Raw genomic sequence first — 22,471 nt, 5'->3', positions numbered from 1 at the left:
ATAACATTATACTTCTTGGGCTTCAAAAGCAGATAATATTATGAAAAACATTCTGCACAGTTTGCATTTTCCTCACTCACCAAATTCATAGGTTTTTTTTCCAAATTACTTCACTGTTTTCAGTAAAAACTGAAACAGACTGGACTCTAGGTTTTAGGTAACGTTGAAATCCCTGGAGATCTTCAGTGTCTGGTACAATATTAGACACAGTAGTGATTGCATAAGAAAGGTTGTTGACTGACAACCAGCATGATCAGGTTAGCAATAATGGGAGATAAGGAAGTTTATTGAAAGTGACATCTGAAAGAAACCAACCTAACAGTGTCTTTCCAGACCTTGAAATAAAATTGGATTTAGCAAATATCATTCTAATACAGATGTCCCCCAACCACCTTCCAGGAAAAGCTCAGGTTGTAGTAAGAATAATCTTAGCTAACATTTATGAATCATTTACTATTACCAGGCACTGTGCTAAGTGTAATAAGGAGAAGAAAATAGGAATGATTTTAAATCCTACTCAACAAACTGTCTTTAGCCCTACATAACTGAAAACAATTTGCTTACATTCTCTAAATGCATCAGTGAATCCTACTGGTATGTTTCTATTATTAGTTGTAATACCAAAAAGTCTCACAGATAAATAAGTAAGTAAATAAATAAAATTATTTTGGCCGGGTGCAGCGGCTCACACCAGTAATCCCAGCACTTTGGGAAGCTGAGGTGGGTAGATCATCTGAGGTCAGGAATTTGAGACCAGCCTGGCCAAAGGTGAAACCCCATCTCTACTAAAAATACAAAAATTAGCCGGGCCTGGTGGTGGGCACCTGTAATCCCAGCTACCCAGGAGGCTGAGGTGGGAGAATCACTTGAACGTGGGAGGCGGAGGTTGCAGTGAGCTGAGATTGCACCACCACACTCCAGCCTGGGCGACACAGCAACACTCTGTTTTTACTTTAACAGAGAAGAGTAATCTCTCTCTCTCTCTCTCTCTCTCTCTCTCTCTCTCTCTCAGTATACATATATATATATATATTTGAGACAATCTCACTCTGTCGCCCAGGCTAAAGTGCAGTGGTACCATCATGGCTCACTGCAGCCTCCACTTCCTGGGCTCAAGCAATACTCCCACCTCAGCCTCCTGAACAGCTGGGACTACAGGCATGTGCCACCATGCCCGACTAATTTTTTTTTTTATTGTTTGTAGAGATACGTTCTTGCTATGTTGCTCAGGCTGGTCTTGAACTCCCAGGCTCAAGCAATCCTCCTGCGTTAGCCTCCCAAAGTTTTGGGATTACAGGCATAAGCCACTGCGTCCAGCTGATAATTTTTTAAAAAACTTTTAAAAATTGACAAAAAGATTGGGGTTGTTGAAATCCTTTTTTCTGAACACAGGAAGAAAATATATAAAACAAAATGAGAACAGGCACAGTGGTTCATGCCTGTAATCCCAGCACTTTGGGAGGCCGCGGTGGATGGATTCCCAGGCCGAGGTGGGTATACTTCAGCCTGGGCAACAAGAGCAAAACTTCATCTCGAAATAATAATAATAATAATACCAATGGAGGAATGGGTAAGAAAAATATTTCTTCATTTAACCTGCAGAAAGCTGTGAATCTACCAAATACAGCATAGTCTTGGCCTCAGGGCAGTGAGTTTCAAACTTTAGGGTACACCAGCATCACCAATAAGCTTATTAAAAATATAGATTCTTGAGCCCAACTGGAAGAATTCTGATGTAGCAGGTTTGGAATAAGTCCTAGAATTCTGCCTTTTTTGCAGGCACCACAGGTAATTGGGCAGGTGGTACAGAGTCCTCCTCCCAAAACTCTGTCTTAGGACAGAGACACAAGCCTTCCCCTTTTCTATGAATCCTGAGAATTGTGAACAGTTCTAGTGCAACCACAGAGGTAATCTGATTTACAAGGGTTCAGTTTGGTCTGGATCCTCTGATCTGGAACTATTATAGTTATCATTGTGATTATCAGAGAGACAGATTAGGGGCAGCATTATTTCCAGGCATGATGTAACCTGCTATTTATTATGATGGCAGCTTTAATAACTGATGCAAAAGTATGCATTAAAGAAATTATTTTCATATGTCTATCTACTCCTTCCCTGATTCACAAAGAAATTGGTCTCACCTTTTTATAGCTGTTATGGTAGTGGTCCGTTTTATTTTGGTTTTCTACTTCAGATTCAGCTTCGAGAATGAGAAAGCATAGTTTGGGCAAAATAGATGTTTGTAACATTTTTTATTAACCTGAAGAGTGGGTGATCAATATGTTTACCTATTGCATAGCAGCCAACTGGACACCAAAGCCTCTTTGAAGTGAAGCACCACATTGAGTGGCTAAAACCAGGAAGATGGAGAGAATATGTAAACATCTTTGGTAAAATACAGTTAAATTTACTGTTACTTTGAAGCAACCCTTTGAAGTATCCCTTAGCAACCGGTTCCTTAAGACAGAGATTATTATAAGTGACAGATCCTAATTATTACTAAGACATAAGGTTTTATCATTTCTGTTTAATGTATGAACCACCTGCATTTGCTCTCATTCATTGAGTCAAACAGGAGGAGAAGACATGAAATATATTTAACATCTACTTATTAAAATGAAGTCCCCCTGCCCACTGAATTTCATACAACAATGTTCAGTCCAAAGAGTTAACTATCTTTCCCTTTTTTTCTGCAGAACTTTTTGATGACTTTGCAAACCAGTCAACAATTCAGCACAAAGGCATCCAGAGTCACGCTGGCATGTTGTGACAGAATCGCACAATTACATGGGATCCATCCCATTCTGAAAATGCCCCGAACAGCGAACAGAACAGGTAAATCAAATCAAACATCAGAGCCAGCACAGCCTGAGAGCGCCTTGAAACTCAGACTCCACAATCTATGGGGAAAGTGTCCTGCTGTGGCATGAAATAAATGAAACAGAAAATGATGGCAAGATTGCTAAGAACATCCTTTGCTTTGCTCTTCCTCGGCCTCTTTGGGGTGCTGGGGGCAGCAACAATTTCATGCAGAAATGAAGAAGGGAAAGCTGTGGACTGGTAGGTAAATGAAATGGAAGGACTGCTGCATGCAAACAGCCTCGGTACAGAGTTGGCCTGGCTCACTGCGAAGTTCCTAAGGGGAATGTCCATTCTCTTTCCTCCCTTTACAAATAAAGGAAGTTAAAGTGTGCAAATCGGCCAAACTCCCAGGCAGGGGTAGGCTTCTGAGTGACGGAGTTTCCCCCTGAAAAAGAGCTGAGCAGCCCCTCTTGGGCCTGATTCACTGTTCTCAGCGGGGCAAGGCTGGTAGCCACAGAAGTGGGATTGAGCTGACAGCTTCTGTCAGCTGGCAATTTCTTTTAATTACATCATGGCTTTTCCTAACAGAACATTTCCAACATCCTTTGAAAGACTGACAGAGTAAAGAAGGCAGATTATTTTTTTCTGAAAATGGAGCATGTGCTGCTCCTTATGAGAAAGAGAAGGGGGACCTGGTCACACACAGCACTGTTTGCCTAACCTCGGTTTGTTTGGAAGCAGAGGCAGCTGTTGCCATAATTGGTAGGTAGGCCATTGGCCTGTTGTACAGTGTCAAAGACATTAAATGCTGTGTTGCATTATAGTCATGGGTTCTCCTAAAGCTTTAACTACTTTTTCACTCTTTAATTGGGATATTTAGGTTTGCCATAATGGTTGGTGTCAAGCTTTTTGTGTAAACTTCAGGCTAGAGAACACAAATATGCTCAAGGCAGTAGTCAGTCTTTCCTCAGTTACTGAGCTCAACAGAGGTCTGTGTGGAGTTTTGAAAATATAAATATGAACGAAACATGGTTCCTACCCTCAAGGACCTCACAGTTACGTGGTAAGGGCATAGGTGGAACACTGGGGAACAGAAAGCCCAGAAAACTTCTCTAAGGATGTAATTTTTGAGCTAAGTTTTAAGAACAATTAAGAAGTAGCTGGAAAAAGAAGGGATGTGCAAGAGCATCTCAGGCCAATGAAGGAGCAATGAGGAGGTAGAGAGGCAAGAAGCAACATGGAAATTTGGGAGTTGCAAAGTAGTTTGGTATTGCTGGAACTTCAGGAGAATACAGGAAGATGAGCGGAGGTGAGGTTAGAGAGGTGGGGACAGCCAAGGGGTCTGTGTGCTGAGCTACAAGGTTTGAACTTGACATTGAAAGGGAGCTATTGGAGGACTTCACGCAGGGGTGTGAATGGTCAGATTTGCACTTTAGGAAACCCATTGGCAGTACTATGAGGGCTGGATGGATGGGAAGCAGCCTAGAGTCACTGAGACCAGGAGCACTTTTGCAGCATTACACGTGAGAAGAGGTGTGGACCTGAGTTAAAGAAGCGGTCATGGAAATAGAAAGAAGGACATGCTGAGAAGACTTGGTGATGGATGGGCTGCAGCCGGTAGGAGAAAGGGAGATGTTAAGAAATAATTTTAGGTTGGCCAGGCGTGGTGGCTCACGCCTGTAAGCCCAGCACTTTAGGAGGCCTAGGCAGACAGATCACCTGAGGTCAGGAGTTCAAGACCAGCCTGACCAACATGGAGAAACCCCATCTTTACTAAAAATACAAAATTAGCCAAGCATGGTGACGCATGCCTGTAATCCCAGCTACATGGGAGGCTGAGGCAGGAGAATTGCTTGAACCCAGGAGGCGCAGGTTGTGGTGAACCAAGATCGTGCCATTGCACTCCAGCCTGAATAACAAGAGTGAGACTCCGTCTCAAAAAAAAAAAAAAAAAAAACAAGAAAGAAAAAGAAAGAAATAATTTTAGGCTTCTGCTTCTGTGACTGCATGAATATGTTCCCTAATAGTGTGGGATGAGCAGATTTGGAGCAAAATATTATAAATTTGGTTTCAAAAATACGGAGTTGGGGGTTAATGGGACATCTTTGAGTTTAGGTTTCTCTGGACCTCAGCAGAAAGGTCTGGGCTAGAAACAGATTGAGGACTCTTGAGTACATAATTAGAGACAGTCACCTAGGAAAAATGTTTAAAAGTACTAGCTCTCAACTGGTGTGCCACGGCACACTGATAGTTCACAAACCCTTCACTGGTGGGCCACCAAATTGTGATTGATATGGAAAATCATTTTTGCCACAAGTGAATGGACATATTACTTAGCAATGTCTGTTAGAGAGAATATAAGCAACTTGTTGCCAAGCTGCTAACATTTATTGAGAAAGGTAAGGAAAGAGACCATCAAGTCAGCACCAAAGAATAATTTCATGTTTCCTGCCACATGTGAGGACCTGACCCTGTAAGAAAGCATAAGCAGGGCAGGAAAGAGTTCACTTAAATTAAGTATAAGACCGAAGGGGACCAAGTGAAGAGTGTGAAGCTTTTACAGGTTTGTGACACTGTTGTATGGTAATAGTGTATATATTATAATGTTTGGTGCACTGTGAGTGTTTAGGGGTTAATGGTGGGGTTCATGCTATTAGAAAGTATTTGGCTAGATCAGTGGTTCTCAACCGAGGGTAATTTTGCCCTCAGAGGATTTTTGATAATGTCTGGAGATAATTTTGATTGTCACAACTTGGCAGTGCTACTGGCATCTAGTAGGTAGAGGGCAGGGATCTTACAATGCACAGGACAGCTCCCACAACAAAGAATGATCGGCCGAAAATGTGAATAGAGCACACTGAGAAACGCTGAGCTAGGTAATCCAATAATGCCTTAATGCTGTCTTGGCTGAGCTACCTCTCCTCCCTGTGAGATATCCAAGGGAGATATACAAATGGAAAACAATAGTAAAGGAAGGAAAGGGCCTACTTAATTACTTGGTTTTAGCCCTGAATCATCAAGGCAGAGTATTCTGATGAACTGAGCTGAGGAATGCAGCTTACGACAGGGGCTCAAAGTACCTTCCACCTCTCCTGAAGCCCAAACCCAAATCTCATATCCAGTCAGCCAACGGCATGGTCTGGGCCTTGGCCTTCTCTCCACTGTAGCCACATGGATCATGGAAGCAACAGAAAGAGCCACTCTCAATGTATATGGACTTCCACTTCAGGGACTCCACCCACCAGTATAACCAAGGTCTTAGAACATATCCAATCAGATTTTTATTTTCTTCTCTGGGGAGGAGCAAAGATAAGAGTGAAGAAAGAGGCAAAGAGCTTGAGCAAATCCCTTTCCTTAGAGGCCTTCCGTGAAACATAAATGAGAGATATATTAAAGTGTGTAATACAGTTACTGCCACAGGAAAACAGTCAATAAATGTTAGTAATTCATAATCATTTTGTCTGTTAGGTTTACTTTTTATAAGTTACCTAAAAGACAAAACAAGGAAAGTGGAGAGACTGGGTTAGAGTACCTGTACCTAGACTCTACAACTAGAAGCTGGAGGAAGAGTGAGCAACTAATGAATGACACCAAGAGTGTTTTGGGAAGGACATTACAACAGCTATATGAAGCATATGCCTCTAAGGTATGTTATATAGTTAATTGTTCACTTGAATAATATAAAATGCATAAAACTGAATCCAAAGCCTTCACCAGAGTTTTCTGTTCACCCACCCAACCCCCAATCCTAGCACCTTGAAGTGAGCTAGCTCAGGACCAGCTCAAGACAACTATCTGAGTCAATCTGACTAACACCTAAGGAAACATGTCATCATACTCTACAGCAATGCCAAATTTACTTGGCACCATGTCCAGTGGTGTCACTAGGCAAGGTGTGAATTAATTGTATATTGAAGTCTTCTGGCTGCCAAAATGCCTGTCAGTTTGCTTATTCATCTAATAGAAATAGGGAGAGAAGCCTCTGCTGTTACAGGGCAATACAGAACTGTGATTAACATGCTATGAGTTATGGATTGTTTATATCATGGTGTTAATCAGTGGTGGTGAGCTCAGTAAAGGGTTCTACTTGATCTTCCTTTCAATTAATTGTTTTCAAAATGATATGTTGAAAACTAGGACTCTAGTTCAAGGCCCTAGAACTAACTTGCCTGGATGGAGATTATCCCTGCTATATCTGGACTTTATCAGGCAATGAGCTAATCAGCCAAAGAGACACAGGTAAGTAGGCCTGCTGGCTTATTATGGGCATGCTCCCAATATTCTAGGCATCATCTGTTGCTTAGTTTCAAGATACTGCTTTCCAACCAGGAGTGACAAGTAAAATCAAGCCATGATTAACATCCAATTATACTCATGTATGCATTTCCTAACAATAACTTATAGACAAGTAAATATATAACATGACTCTGTTCCTATAATATGCTGGACTGTATGCTGGGCCTTTACATATGTCAAGTAATTTAATGCCCACAACAATCCTGTTTTAGCCTCTGGCACTGCACATGTGTATCTGAGTATTTAGTCAAAATACACACGGAACTGTCATGGTGTGTGGTAATATTCATGTTATTTACCTGCCATTAAGACTAGCCTTCAGAGCCAAGCTACAAAGTTAAAGCTTATCTGTAGGCTATTTGAGAACATGTGACGTGCCAAGCACTTTTCTAGATGCTTTTCAAAATTATTTGTCTCAACAAACCTGCTTTGAATAAACAGACGACAGCTGACCCTTGAACCATGCTGGGGTAGGGGTGCCGGCCCTCATGCCGTCAAAAATTTATGTATAACTTTTGACTTCCTAAGAATTTATCTACTAACAGCCTACTGTTTGACTGGATGCCTTACTGATAACATCAATAGTCGAATAACATGTATTTTTTATGTTATATATCTTATATACTATATTCTTACAATAAAGTAAGCTAGAGAAAGGAAAATGTTATTAAGAAAATCATTAAGGAAGAGAGAATATATTCACTCTTCATTAAGTGGAAATGGATCATCATAAGTGTCTTCATCCTTGTCATCTTCCTGTTGAGTCAGCTGAGCAGAAGGAAGAAGGGGAAGGGCTGGTCTTGCTATCTCGGGGGTGGCAGAGATGGGAGAGGTGGGGAAGGTGGAAGGGGAAGCAAGAGAGGCAGGCATACTCAGTGTAATTTTCACATGAAAATACATAATGAATTCTATCTATTTGCTTTTTCATTTCTCCAAAATGTTTCTATACAGTAGTAATCCTTTTTTCACCATTTGCTTTAGTTTCAGTGCCCGTATCACAGAAGGGTTCATGTTGTAAAAGAAGTTAAAAGCAATCTTTTTATTTTTTTCTTTTGAGACAGGATCTCATTCGACACCCAGGCTGCAGTGCAGTGGCACCATAAGAGCTATCTGTTGCCTCGACCTCCCAGGCCCAGGTGACCCTCCCACCTCAGCCTCTGGAGTAGCTGGGACTACAGGCATGCACCACCATGCCTGGCTAATTTTTTTTTTTTTTTTTTTTTTGGCGGAGGGGGCGGGTAAAGATAGGGTTTCAGGATGTTACCCAGGCTGGTCTCAAACTCCTGGACTCAAGCAATCCACCCATATTGGCCTCTGAAGTGCTGGGATTATACACATGAGACACTGCACCCAGCCTAAAAGCAGTCTTGAATGATCAGAATGCGTCTAATATTGATTTGTGTTCTTGCACCACCTCTTCTATGTCTTCTTGCTCATCATCTGGCTCTGGTTCCATTGAGTTATGTTCTGTTAATTTCTCTAGTGTGGTGTCTATTAGCTTTGGAACTTCTCCAAGAATCATATCTTGAAATCCATCACCCCAAACCTTTCTTGCCATATCCACAATCTCTTTCATGACTTTCTTGATTGACTCTGTCATAAATCCTGTGAAGTCATGCTCAACATCTGAACACAGATTTTTCCAGCAGGAATGTACTGTTTTGGGCTTGATGGCTTTCATGGCTTTTCCTATAACAGAAATGGCATCTTCAACGCTGTAATCCTTTCATGTGTTCTATCATGTGTTCCATAGCACTGACAATCCTTTCCAGAGAGCACCATATGTAATGAGCCTTAAAGGTTCTTATGAACCCGATTTAGAGGCTGAATCAGAGACATTATGTTTGGGGGCAGGTGGACAACTTTGACACCTTTGGTGTTGAACTCATGGGACTTTTAGTGCCCAGTGGCACTATCCAATACCAAAAGAACTTTAAAAGGCAGTTCCTTACTGGCAAGGTACCTTCTAACTTTAGAGACAAAGCATCACTGGAACCAATTCAGAAAAAGGGTTTTGTTGCCCAGGCCTTCTTATTGTACAACTGGCAGCTGGTATGTATCTTTTCACTTCAAGGCTCAAGAGTTAGCAGCTTTATAGATAGGTGTAGTCCTGATTATCAACCCAACGGCATTTGCACAGAACAGTACAGTTAGTCTGTCCCTTCCTGCCTTAAATCCTGATGTTTGCTTCTCTTTCTTACCAATAAATGTCCTTTGTGGCACTTTTTTCCAGAATAAGGAATTTTCATCTGCATTAAAAACCTGCTCAGGAAGAAATTCTTTCCCCTCAATGATTTTCTTGATAGCATCTGGGAATTCATCTGCTGCCTCTTGGTCAGCAAAAGCTGCTTCTCCTGTTATCTTAATTTTTTTTTTTAGGCCAAACCTCTTTCTAAAATTGTCAAACCATCCTTTGCTGGTATTAAATTCTCCAGCTTTAGATGATCTACCTTCCTTCTGCTTTGTCATATAGTGACTTCACTTTTTCTCAAATCATATTAGAGTCTATGGTATTCCTTTCTTATAGCAATCTTGCACCCATATAAAAGCTGCATTTTAATTTTAAGTATGAGCTATAAAAGTATTTTGTAAAAAGTGCAAGGTTTTCATGCCTACTGGCATAGCTGCAGTGAGGGCTTCACAAATTTCCTTTTCTTTTTTCACAATGGCTCTTATGCTGGATTCACTTAACTTGAAATGGCAGGCAACTGAAGCTGCAGACCTCAATCCGCAGTACATATCAAGCAATTCAACATCTTCTTATAATGTCATGACTTGTCTTTGCTTGTTAGAAGCATTTCCAGCATCAGCAGTGGCACTCAGTATAGGTCCTACGGTTTTATTCAAGGTTTCTGATATTGCCCCAAACATGATGAAAAATATGCAAGAGCTGTGAGAGATCACTTTTGACTACAGTATGCAATTTACTGGAGAGAACTGCTCACATGGAGGTTGTTAGTGTCATGTGGCATTTTCAGCAGATATTCACAAGACTTGAGCTCACCTCAATGGTGACGAAAGGTGGCTATCAAATTATTACAGTAGTACAGTATTACTACAGTTAATTTAATGCAGTTATGACTTAGTACTGCATATTTATGTTTGTTTATATTTCTTGACTGTGAATGGCACATGTTTGGTCTATGTTTGTATATGTAAATTTTGATGAATTTTAACTTTTGATAATAGATTTGTGCATAGTTTAGGGCAGCAAATGATAAAATAGACTAGTATCTACATATATTGTATGCATTCATAACGTGTCTAACTTTTTCTTAATTTTTAAAAATATTTCTAGGCTATGTGGTTCATCTGTGAGTTTTTTTTTTCAAATTGTCAAAAATCTCCCCCTAAATTTTCCAACATATGTTTTTAAAAGCCCGCATACATATAGACCCATGCAGTTCAAACCCAAGGGCCAACCGTATTATATAAAATGAAAACGCCTGCAGCTGCTTCTGCTTTCCAGGTTGGGGATGGGGACCAGGAGCATATCTATTAGTGGGAAAATAATGCCTACATTGTTCCTTTCCACATCAACGAGACTGCTAGGGGAGGAAGAAGGAAAGAGCAACATTGTAAAGCCTCTATCATTTGCCTTAGTTGGAGTAGATAGGCCTTCACTTGGCCAAATACAATAATGATCTTTGAAGGTGCAAAGGTAGCCCCACACCCTAGCAGGGAGACACAGTTAAACTGCTCTGCTAAACAAAAAAGGGATAGAAGGAAGCCAGGGATTAAAAAGCATAAGAAACATGGAGAAAGACTGGGGTAAGGCCTTATGGTGATGTAAAAGCATTCAATATTTCTTACCTTTAGTAAAACCTGCCACATACAATGTCTTGAGTGATTGGTTCTGGGGGGAAAATGACAGGAAAGGGACTGATTTCCATGCCTGATTGGCATAGAGCCAAAAGAAGAGAGCAACAGCAGTTGGTGATATCCAGGTATGACTCAGTGTTCTTTGGAAGCTGGAATTATGTGCCAGAAGTGACTGTGAGAATATTACTCCTCCACCCCCGACCCGGAATTGAACCTCTGACAGAGAGTGAAATGCAAGATTAGACCGACTGGTTTAAATCTCAAATGTGAAGGTGACCAAGGCCAATAGCTGGGTTACATTTGGAATTGTTTCCCTTCTCTTGCCTTTACAAATAAGAATCTTCCGTGTACCTTCATAAACACTTATCAAACTATATTGCCTGCACTTGTGTGACTATATTTTCTGCTAGACAGGGGGCAGAGACTGTACCCCTCTTGTTCAACACTCAATAGTCAAAACAATACTGAACATATGTGTTAAAGGAATAAAGCTATTCAAAGGCACATGCCTACATCTACCTACTCTTAAGTCCATGATCTTTTCCCTTTATCAATAGCCTCTCTTCCAACTAAGGCTACAATCCACTTAACCTCAGCTGGCAGTTACACTCAGTTAGAACAATAAACTTCATTTATCATAAAAAATAAATTCCTCACTGGATCATCCCAGAATTCCTCCATGTTGTACCCCAAAGGCACACAAATGGCCTCCTTACCACATTCAGTGCAGGTTCACAGAGTAACTAACTCTTCAGAGTTCTCCAAATGATGATATGAATGCCATTCAGTAGCTATGATCAATTATGGAAAATGAAGGTAAGAAAACAGCTTACTTTTCGGGGCATTCCTAAGCACAGTAGACAAGAACGCTCCAACAGACTATGTTGTGCATTGAAAAACAAATTTTATTACATCATATAATTAAGCAACTATGAGAGGCTTCTTTATTGACTTTGTTTTCTGAGAAAAAAGCAAAGGCCTTTTTTAAGGACATAGGTTATCCTTTCCTGCTTTTAATTATGTCACTCAGATTTTTTTAATATTGACATTATTGGCTTCAATTAAAGTTGTATCATCACACAAATTAAATGGAACCACCTAGAACAAATATTAGCAAGTTTCTAAAACATGAAAAATAGATACTATCGAAATAATAGCTTTATTTTGGCTCTAAGATTTGGCTGTTTGAAAATTGACTCATATTTGGCCTTACCAGAGGAAATCCAATATCACACAGTAAATTTCACCACTTTTTTAAAGCAGGAAAATATCAAGTTGGAAAGGTGAAGTGACACTGAAAAATGGATTGCAGAAAAATCCTCTCATAATGGGAGGAAGGGAGAGCAGATAATGAGGAATCCTGATTAAACACAACGCTACTACCCAGCAGTGAAGTGAAGCACAAAGTGTGCAGAGAAAATCAGATCCTGACAGCCAGTTCTGCACTGTGCCTATAATATCAATGGAAAAAACCTCAGATGTAATCCCTGGTTGGTTGTTCCTACTTCATTTCCTGAACAAATAATTCAGTACTCCTTTATTATACACTGGTTGCTTAATCAGAAACTTGGTTCCAAAACAACCAAGAGAAATAGGAACATTGCCCTCACACACAGATCACAATGCACAGGGCTCCTGTCACATGAGTAAAAATCATGCACAGTTAAAAATGGACTTCCTTTCCCCTGTCTTTCATGTCACAGGCTTCATATTGATGGGGAAGCTGCCTATTAGGGGAATAGATGACTTCTCATGTGTATTAATGAAAGCAACGTATTGCAGGCTGGGTAGCTGGTAGAAATGTTGTGGGCGTTTGTAAGTGGAAGATTTACGCCATTATAACCCTAATATATTCCTGCAGAGTAACAACACAGCCTATCTAATATACAATGATGGAGTCCCTAAACCTGTGAATTACAGCAGAAAGTATGGACACACCAAAGGTATGACAAAGATTCTTGGTTTCTCTTTCCTATTGGAAATCAACAATTTCTTAAATATTTCATCTTGAATATCCTTATATTCCATACTAAATAGATAGCCTTTCTTCTTAATAGTTTATTTGAGTTATTGAAATGTACGACTTCTATATCACTGGTTATAATATAATTATATGATTTGACTTGGCAATCTCATTTTTAGAAATCCCATTTTATTTCTTAACATATGTTAAAATATTTGCTTTGCAGCAGCAGGAATCCAGGTACTGATACTGAGGACACACACACACACCAGCAATTTTATATATATATATATATATATATATATATATATATGCACATGAATATGTATATATGTATATGTTCATGTAGTATATATGTACAAACACATTTTAGTCAGATTTACTGAAGTATAATTTATAGAGAGTAAAATGAGCTCTTCTTAACATACAGTTCCCTTGGAAATATACATTTTTGAAAAAGTATTTTAAATAGCTTTTTATATTAATTTTTATCATGTTATTTACATTATCACATATAATTTTTATTATACTTTCACAATTTTTTTATTTCTAAACTTTGCATATGTGTTTGTGAACTACAGAAAAATTCAAAATACAGGTAAACAAAAAAATCTATAATCCTAATGCCCATTAGATAAACCATATTTAATCCTTTCTACTTTTTCTAAAATACATATTTTAAAACATTTTTACAAAACTACTGTAATGACTATTTTTCAACCTTTTTTCAATTTCGTATATCATAAATAACTTTCCATGGCAACAAGTATTCAGAAGATTCCAAATTCAAATGCCTTCAAGGGAGCAGGCAAATGATGTCAGCAAGTGAAAGGAGGCAGTTACTATTCAACTTGCCTGATACGGACACAATTTTCCAGGAGATGTTGAAAATTAATATTTGTGGAAAAACTCCCCAGTTTTTAAATGTTGGCACTAAATTCAAAGTTTAAAAAATACTCTGCAAGTGCAATAAAATGTATCCACAGGCTGGATTTGGCTCAGAGGATGCCAGTTTGCAGCCTCTGATTTAGAATGTAGTTTGTAATGGCTGACAAAGGTCATGAACTTTGAAAGCTTTTTATTTAGCAAAGTTGCTCTCCTGAATGCCCTATTTACTGGGAACCCAACAATTTTCATAACATGCTACATCCTTCAACCTCTCCTCCAACAATCTCCCACACCATTCCTGCTCTACCCTGCTAACTGCCACAAGGCTTTGGGGAAATGGCTCTAAAGAAGTAGGGCACAATATCAAGTGGAGGGGTTCTCTTGGCCAACAGATGCCCTAATATCCTATGGCATTTGTACCAGGAGGATAGGATTCCAGCAAACTGGCACACTCATCTGCACAGAGGAGAACTCTTGAAGGTTATCCAGTTCTGTTACACAACAGAACTTTCAGTATTTTCCACCTTGACACAGGTATTGATTCTATTTCCACCCAAAGAACAACAGTATGCTTTCTTAAAATAGGCACTTTGAAAAAAAAAATAACTAGAAGGCATTTGGTTTTTAATCTAACAATTAGGCAAACAGCTCTCCCTCTCCCTCTCCCTCTCCCTCTCCCTCTCCCTCTCCGTCTCCCTCTCTTTCCACGGTCTCCCTCTGATGCCGAGCCGAAGCTGGACGGTACTGCTGCCATCTCAGCTCACTGCAACCTCCCTGCCTGATTCTCCTGCCTCAGCCTGCCGAGTGCCTGCGATTGCAGGCGTGCGCCGCCCCGCCTGACCGGTTTTCGTATTTTTTTTGGTGGAGACGGGGTTTCGCTGTGTTGGCCAGGCTGGTCCCCAGCTCCTAACCGCAAGTGATCGGCCAGCCTCGGCCTCCCGAGGTGCCGGGACTGCAGACGGAGTCTCGTTCACTCGGTGCTCAATGGTGCCCAGGCTGGAGTGCAGTGGCGTGATCTCGGCCCGCTACAACCACCTCCCAGCCGCCTGCCTTGGCCTCCCAAAGTGCCGAGATTGCAGCCTCTGCCTGGCTGCCACCCCGTCTGGGAAGTGAGGAGCGTCTCCGCCTGGCCGCCCATCGTCCGGGATGTGAGGAGCCCCTCTGCCTGGCTGCCCAGTCTGGAAAGTGAGGAGCGTCTCTGCCCGGCCGCCATCCCATCTAGGAAACAAGGAGCGCCTCTTCCCGGCCGCCATCACATCTGGGAAGTGAGGAGCGTCTCTGCCCGGCAGCCCATCGTCTGAGATGTGGGGAGCACCTCTGCCCTGCCGCCCCGTCTGGGAAGTGAGGAGCGTCTCTGCCCGGCCGCCCCGTCTGAGAAGTGAGGAGACCCTCTGCCCGGCAGCCGCCCCGCCCGAGAAGTGAGGAGCCCCTCCGCCCAGCAGCCTCCTCGTCTGGGAAGTGAGGAGCATCTCCGCCCGGCAGCCACCTCGTCCGGGAGGGAGGTGGGGGGGTCAGCCCCCCGCCCGGCCAGCCGCCCCGTCCGGGAGGGAGGTGGGGGGGCCAGCCCCCCGCCTGGCCAGCCGCCCCGTCCGGGAGGGAGGTGGGGGGGGTTAGCCCACCGCCCAGCCTGCCGCCCTGTCCGGGAGGGAGGTGGGGGTTCGGCCCCCCGCCTGGCCGGCCACCCGGTCCGAGAGGTGAGGGGCGCCTCTGCCCGGCCGCCCCTACTGGGAAGTGAGGAGCCCCTCTGCCCGGCCAGCCGCTCCATCCGGGAGGGAGGTGGGGGGGTCAGCCCCCCGCCCGGCCAGCCGCCCCGTCCGGGAGGGAGGTGGGGGGGTTAGCCCCCCGCCTGGCCAGCCGCCCCGTCCGGGAGGTGAGGGGCGCCTCTGCCCGGCCGCCCCTACTGGGAAGTGAGGAGCCCCTCTGCCCGGCCAGCCGCTCCGTCCGGGAGGGAGGTGGGGGGGTCAGCCCCCCGCCCGGCCAGCCGCCCCGTCCGGGAGGTGAGGGGCGCCTCTGCCCGGCCGCCCCTACTGGGAAGTGAGGAGCCCCTCAGCCCGGCCAGCCGCCCCGTCCGGGAGGGAGGTGGGGGGGTCAGCCCACCGCCCAGCCTGCCGCCCTGTCCGGGAGGGAGGTGGGGGGTCAGCCCCCCGCCTGGCCAGCCGCCCCATCCGGGAGGGAGGTGGGGGGGTCAGCCCACCGCCCAGCCTGCCGCCCTGTCCGGGAGGGAGGTGGGGGTTCAGCCCCCCGCCTGGCCAGCCGCCCCATCCGGGAGGTGAGGGGCGCCTCTGCCCGGCCGCCCCTACTGGGAAGTGAGGAGCCCCTCTGCCCGGCCAGCCGCTCCGTCCGGGAGGGAGGTGGGGGGGTCAGCCCCCCGCCCGGCCAGCCGTCCCGTCCGGGAGGTGAGGGGCGCCTCTGCCCAGCCGCCCCTACTGGGAAGTGAGGAGCCCCTCAGCCCGGCCAGCCGCCCCGTCCGGGAGGGAGGTGGGGGGGTCAGCCCACCGCCCAGCCTGCCGCCCTGTCCGGGAGGTGAGGGGCGCCTCTGCCCGGCCGCCCCTACTGGGAAGTGAGGAGCCCCTCTGCCCGGCCAGCCGCTCCGTCCGGGAGGGAGGTGGGGGGGTCAGCCCCCCGCCCGGCCAGCCGTCCCGTCCGGGAGGTGAGGGGCGCCTCTGCCCGGCCGCCCCTACTGGGAAGTGAAGAGCCCCTCTGCCCGGCCACCACCCCGTCTTGGAGGTGTACCCAACAGCTCATTGAGAACGGGCCATGATGACAATGGCGGTTTTGTGGAATGGAAAGGGGGGAAAGGTGGGGAAAAGATTGAGAAATCGGATGGTTGCCGTGTCTGTGTAGAAAGAGGTAGACATGGGAGACTTTTCATTTTGTTCTGTACTAAGAAAAAATTCTTCTGCCTTGGGATCCTGTTGATCTGTGACCCTACCCCCAACCCTGTGCTCTCTGAAACATGTGCTGTATCCACTCAGGGTTGAATGGATTAAGGGCGGTGCAAGATGTGCTTTGTTAAACAGATGCTTGAAGGCAGCATGCTCGTTAAGAGCCATCACCACTCCCTAATCTCAAGTACCCAGGGACACAAACACTGCGGAAGGCCGCAGGGTCCTCTGCCTAGGAAAACCAGAGCACTTTGTTCACTTGCTTATCTGCTGACCTTCCCTCCACTATTGTCCTGTAACCCTGCCAAATCCCCCTCTGCGAGAAACACCCAAGAATGATCAATAAAAAATAAAAAAATAAATAAATAAATAAATAAATAAAAAATAAAAAATAAAAAAAAAAATAAAATAAAATAAAATAAAACTCTGATCCCTGAATGCTCAGGGAGACTAACTGAGTAATAATAAAGCTCCAGTCTCCTGCAAAAAAAAAAAACAATTAGGCAAACACGAGTGAATCTTATGTTTGCATAGTCATATGCAAACTGGAAAGTCTAGCTATCATACCAAACCTACCATGATAAATTTCTAAACACAAAAATAGTCAGATGTCTGTTTTACAAAGTTCTTTTTGGTATGTCACAAAATGATAAAAATCTTTCTATTTTCTTCCTTATTGGCTTTCAAGTTGTTTATTTTGCTCTAGAGATTTTTACAAATGTAATTAACTAGGATGCTTTAGCACAGCTTCCTTTTTTTCTCTTTGCTTCTTTTATTGGGCTTGTAGAAATAGTGACTCTTCTGCCAATAAATGGGCAGCAGTTTTTTATAACAAATTATTGTGAGTACATTTCTTCATTTGATATTTTCTCTTTCAACTCTGTTTTTTAGTCAGCTTTTGAAAAGAGCCTAGCTGCTTAGCAGTGAAGACACTATCTAAATCTTGCTAGGTGACTGTATAGTTTAACAAGGTCAAATTCCAATTTAGCAAATTTGCATTCTGCCAAAACAAATTTTCCTTGTGATTTCAAAATGAAATTCCTCTTAACTCTTCACAGGATGGCTACCTTGGTTCCCTTTTCGTGGTGGCTTTTTATCAGTAATCAGGCAATGTGATATGTGCCAGAATTGTATTTGAAATCTTTGAAAAATAAGCATGATCCTTGTGATTATTAGCCTAATAAAACACTAGTCTGAAGCATAAATGGGCTTAAATGTTGCCACTGTGAACCCTATTATAAAAGAAGCTTTGTTTTTCTGATTTATCTTTGTTAAATGTGTCTTTGGTAGGTTTACTGCTGTGGAACAGAGTTCAAGGGTTCTGGCTGATTCATTCCATCCCTCAGTTTCCTCCAATTCCGGAAGAAGGCTATGATTATCCACCCACAGGGAGACGAAATGGACAAAGTGGCATCTGCATAACTTTCAAGTACAACCAGTATGAGGCAATAGGTAAAACTAAAGTATGTGAGGAAAAAAAACAGATAACTATGTTGAAGAAAGGATTTGGAAATATATTCATAAATGTGTCACTTCATCTGTTAATCTATTCATAGACCCTCTGATACCTAGATTCTAATGCTGGCTTTGCCATGGTGAGGTCTTGGGCAGGCTCGCTTACTGGGCTTTGGCTCTTAATCTACCAGTGCAGTTGTTGAACTCGATCAGGGCAGTAGTTTCAAATGTATTCAGGGGCCTGGTAGATAACATATATGAGTGAAACAGACATGTTACATGGGAAGTGAGGATAGTGACGAACTGGGGTGTTGACTCACCTAGCTTCCCTTAAAGCCTCAGTTCCAACATATTGTGGCTCTACAGGAATACAAGCCTAATGATTACAGAGCTCCATATTTCTCATGAAGTACCAGAAACCTAGGGTGTGTGTGTGTGTGTGTGTGTGTGTGTGTGTGTGTCAGAGAGAGAGAGAGAGAGAGAGAGAAACTGATTTCCAAATATGAGTTCAATCTTAATTTTGTTTTTGAAGTTTTCCAGGCCACATGTTCCTTGTAGGCCACCAACATGACACCTCTGAGCCAGATAATCTCCTTTTAAGATTTCAAGCTCAGCGAAAAATTCTTAGATTTGGCAAACTGTGGTGGGAAAGGAGAAGTAGGGACAGGTTGGTAGCTAAATAGTAGTGAAAAGCAACTTGCCTATAGAAACAGGAAATTTAGAAAATGTTTCTCATCAAATTTCCATCTTATGGCAAGGATCACTGAGCTCCTCACCCAAGTCAAGCTCTAGTCTCACTAGTTGAAATCATGTAATGATGCCGAATATCACAGAGATTAGGCATGCACACTGAGGAGCTGATGATTCTTAAAGCTGCTTGGTACATGGAGTTCTCAACTTTTGTATATGTATATGTACATTTAGAAGAAAAAATATATGGTCTCCAAGGCCAGATTACCTGGGTTCGAATATCAATTTCATCAATTACAAACTTTATAATCTTGGGTGTGTGATGTAAATTCTCAGTTAATTCATCTATAAAGTAAAGATAATGATAACAACAGAATTTACCTGACAATATGGTTGCTGTGAGGATTAAATGAATAAACCCATGTAAAACTTGTAGGACCATGTCTGGAAACTAGGAAGTGCTTAACAGGTGTCAGTTATTTAAACAAAAAGTTATTTGAAGGCTATTGGTTTAAAGAAAGAAATGCCTTTGTTTTTGTGTTGTTTTGTTTTTAAATCCACAAAAAGATCTATAATAACAGCAGGTATTTCCATTTGTGTCTTAATTCTCAACTTTTCTTTACTGTTTCTTGATTCAGATTCTCAGCTCTTGGTCTGCAACCCCAACGTCTATAGCTGTTCCATCCCAGCCACCTTTCACCAGGAGCTCATTCACATGCCCCAGCTGTGCACCAGGGCCAGCTCATCAGAGATTCCTGGCAGGCTCCTCACCACACTTCAGTCAGCCCAGGGACAAAAATTCCTCCATTTTGCAAAGTCGGATTCTTTTCTTGACGGTATGAAAGACCATCATCAAACAACATGCTATATAATTCTGCTGTTGAACTGACTAGGGATAGCTTAGAGAAATATTTTGAGTATTCAGAGAAAGAGAGATGGAAAAAGGGAGCAAAAGAAAAGGAAAAAGGAAAGTCACGGATCAGTTCGAACATCAGCCTGCTATACTTGAATAACCAGGTTGCTGAGTCAACCACAAAAGTATCTCGCAACCATCCAGCCAGGGGCCAGTGAAAACTCACAGTCTCCATCCTCTGCTTGGCAAGGGGCCATAGCCATCTCCATTTCTTCCATTCCCTGAGCAGTTATTTTAAGCCTTCTTTACTCTCAAGCCCTTTACACTACTCTGCCCCCTCACTCATAGCTTCCTTTTCTCCTTCATAAATAGAACAATGATCACTAGGGAGAAACCACTTCAATATGCCCCCCCCACACCCCTCCAACAATCTTATCTGTTCTCCTTCCTTTTTGCAGGGTTTTCCCCCACCCCCAAAGAAGTGACGCACCCCCTATGCTCTGAAACCTATCTCAGCCTCAGCATACCTTGATTTGTCCACCTGATCTGTTCTCTGTTCCGTTTCAGCTCTCCCACTCCCCAGGCTACTTTCTCATAACATACAAACATGCTTAAAAACCCTCCCTCAACTCTAAAGCATCTATAGCTCTATTTTTCCTTTTCTTTCAGATTTATTTTTTTAAAACTCATCAGGGCCTTCACTTGCTCAATGTTCCTTCACTGCAGTCTTGCTTCTGTCTGTAGACTCTTGAATCTCTCCCCAGTCACCAATGGCTGTCTTAGATGACCTCACTGTCTTCCTTGCTTATTTGCTTCCTTCCTTTATACGTTGAATAAAATTTACTGAATGCCTACTACTAGCCAAGTCCTGTGTTAGGTACTAGAGATCTCAAACTTGACAGGACAGAGAGAGTCTCTGCAGAATGTGGCACTGTTGAAATTCTTTCCTTTTTGAAACTCTCACCTTCACTGATTTTGGGGAATACGCAGTCCCCTGGTCTTCCTCCCACTTCTAAGTTTCTTCTGCCAGGTCCTCTTCCTCTGACTACTCTTTAGGTGACTGGGTTGCCATGTGGTCCCTACCCTTCCTTATCTCATTCTACATACCCATGCTGGGCAATTCCAGCAAGCCCTCCAATGATTCTCAAGTCTTCATCTCTACCCCAGACCTCTATACTGACTGATGTATTTAACAGCAAGTGAGACATTTCTACTTGAAGGTGGTACAGCCACATCAAGTTCAACATGCCAAACTCACTGCATCATCATCCCCTACAAATCTACTTTTTCTTGTATTCTGCATAGTTACCCAGTCACTCCCCATCTCTTCTTTTTCTGACCCTTCTATCAAACCATCAAATTCAGTCAGTTCCAGATCCTTAATAACACTCACATGTATTGTATCTTCTCCAAACTCTTTGCCACTGCCATGGGTCACACCTGTGTTTACTGACACAGTTATTATGATAGCCTTATGTTTTTCCTTTCTTCTTTCTAACCTGTCCTTCCCAATTCATCCTGCCCATTGCCTCTCAACTGATATTTATGATCATAAACCAGTTTCTATTAATTCTTTACTAACATTCCTTTAAAAACTCTCCACTGATTTCAGGAAAATCCAAACATTTTGGCATGATTTACAAAGTTCCCTAGAAACTGGCCCTGATTCCTTCTCTAGACTAATTTTTTCCAAAGGTCTTTCCAGGACAAAGACATATATTGCTTCATTCGTTTTATAGAACAGAAGATGTCTGCAAACACCAACATCATCATAGTAATGATGATAATAACTTACATTTGCACATCACTTTAGCATTTACAAAATGTTTTCTCATCCACTATCTCAATTATGTTGTTATTATTGTGCTCGTGACATCCACATATCAGGGGTGAAAGATGATTTCCATTCCAGAGTATATTTTCAGGGACTAATCTAAGTGTAAATACCAACCTCACTATCTTTCTCCTCCTAAACCCTAGACATCTTTGCAGCCTGGATGGCTCAACGGCTGAAGACACACTTGTTAACAGAAACCTGGCAGCGAAAAAGACAAGAGCTTCCTTCAAACTGCTCCCTTCCTTACCATGTCTACAATATAAAAGCAATTAAGTTATCACGACACTATTATTTCAGTTCTTATCAGGATCATGCCAAGTGGTGTATTTCCCAAAAGGGCACCAAAAATCGCTGGACATGTATTGGAGACCTAAATCGGAGTCCACACCAAGCCTTCAGAAGTGGAGGATTCATTTGTACCCAGAATTGGCATATTTACCAAGCATTTCAAGGATTAGTATTATATTATGAAAGCTGTAAGTAAACTTGGTAAAAGGACACAGGTACTATCATTGAAAACCTTGACAATGGGTCTTCTTCCATTACACCTTCTTTATATTTTAAAGGCCTGTGAATATACTTATAATCTGCATATCACAAAATAAAACATTTTTCTCTCATGTTTACCATTTAATCTTCTATTTGATGGTAATTTATTTACTTTGCACTATATATCATAGACATAAACCATTATACACAACTGAGAACAGAAGAAATAAAAAGAAAAATATTTTTCCACATTAGTCAACTCCAGTTGTTTATGGATTGACTGGCCACCTAGTAGATTACATTTCCTCTCCTTCACAAAGACTTTCCTGACTCTCTTCCCCACCCTTTTTTGAAGAAAAGCAAATAACTCTCTCTGCGTATTCTTCCATACTATTTGATCATATTGCTCCTAAAGTTCTTTCTCACTGGTTTACGGTTAAGACTTATTTGTCATTCTTTCAGCTACTACTTACTAATTGGATGATCTTGAG

At 42.6% G+C, this 22,471-nt stretch overlaps 1 protein-coding gene and 1 pseudogene across 3 annotated transcripts in view; one reads left to right on the top strand and one right to left on the bottom strand.

The window, feature by feature from the left end:
• The window catches only part of LOC101139849 (urate oxidase (pseudogene)), a 42,688-nt pseudogene extending 31,577 nt beyond the window's left edge, over positions 1–11,111 (bottom strand). Inside the window, exon 1 of the transcript NR_188733.1 lies at positions 10,912–11,111. The product of NR_188733.1 is annotated as a urate oxidase (pseudogene) (transcript). The remainder of the gene's footprint in view (positions 1–10,911) is intronic.
• On the top strand, positions 2,855–22,120 carry DNASE2B (deoxyribonuclease 2 beta). 2 transcript variants are annotated; one of them, XM_004026047.4, is made up of 6 exons: positions 2,855–3,060; positions 6,271–6,448; positions 12,782–12,863; positions 17,947–18,108; positions 19,440–19,637; positions 21,635–22,120. In XM_004026047.4, the coding sequence occupies exons 1-6, from the start codon at positions 2,936–2,938 to the stop codon at positions 21,973–21,975; spliced, it is 1,086 nt and encodes a 361-aa protein (XP_004026096.3). In that variant the 5' UTR covers positions 2,855–2,935; the 3' UTR covers positions 21,976–22,120. The 2 variants fall into 2 exon arrangements, with proteins under 2 accessions (XP_004026096.3, XP_055207385.1); XM_055351410.2 differs by lacking the exons at positions 2,855–3,060; positions 6,271–6,448; positions 12,782–12,863 and adding an exon at positions 14,794–15,229.
• Positions 22,121–22,471: the final 351 nt, after the last annotated feature.

Source organism: Gorilla gorilla, chromosome 1 (assembly GCF_029281585.2).
Source record: "Gorilla gorilla gorilla isolate KB3781 chromosome 1, NHGRI_mGorGor1-v2.1_pri, whole genome shotgun sequence".
Classification (NCBI taxonomy): domain Eukaryota; kingdom Metazoa; phylum Chordata; class Mammalia; order Primates; family Hominidae; genus Gorilla; species Gorilla gorilla.
This window is presented reverse-complemented; position numbering and strand designations above follow the sequence as displayed.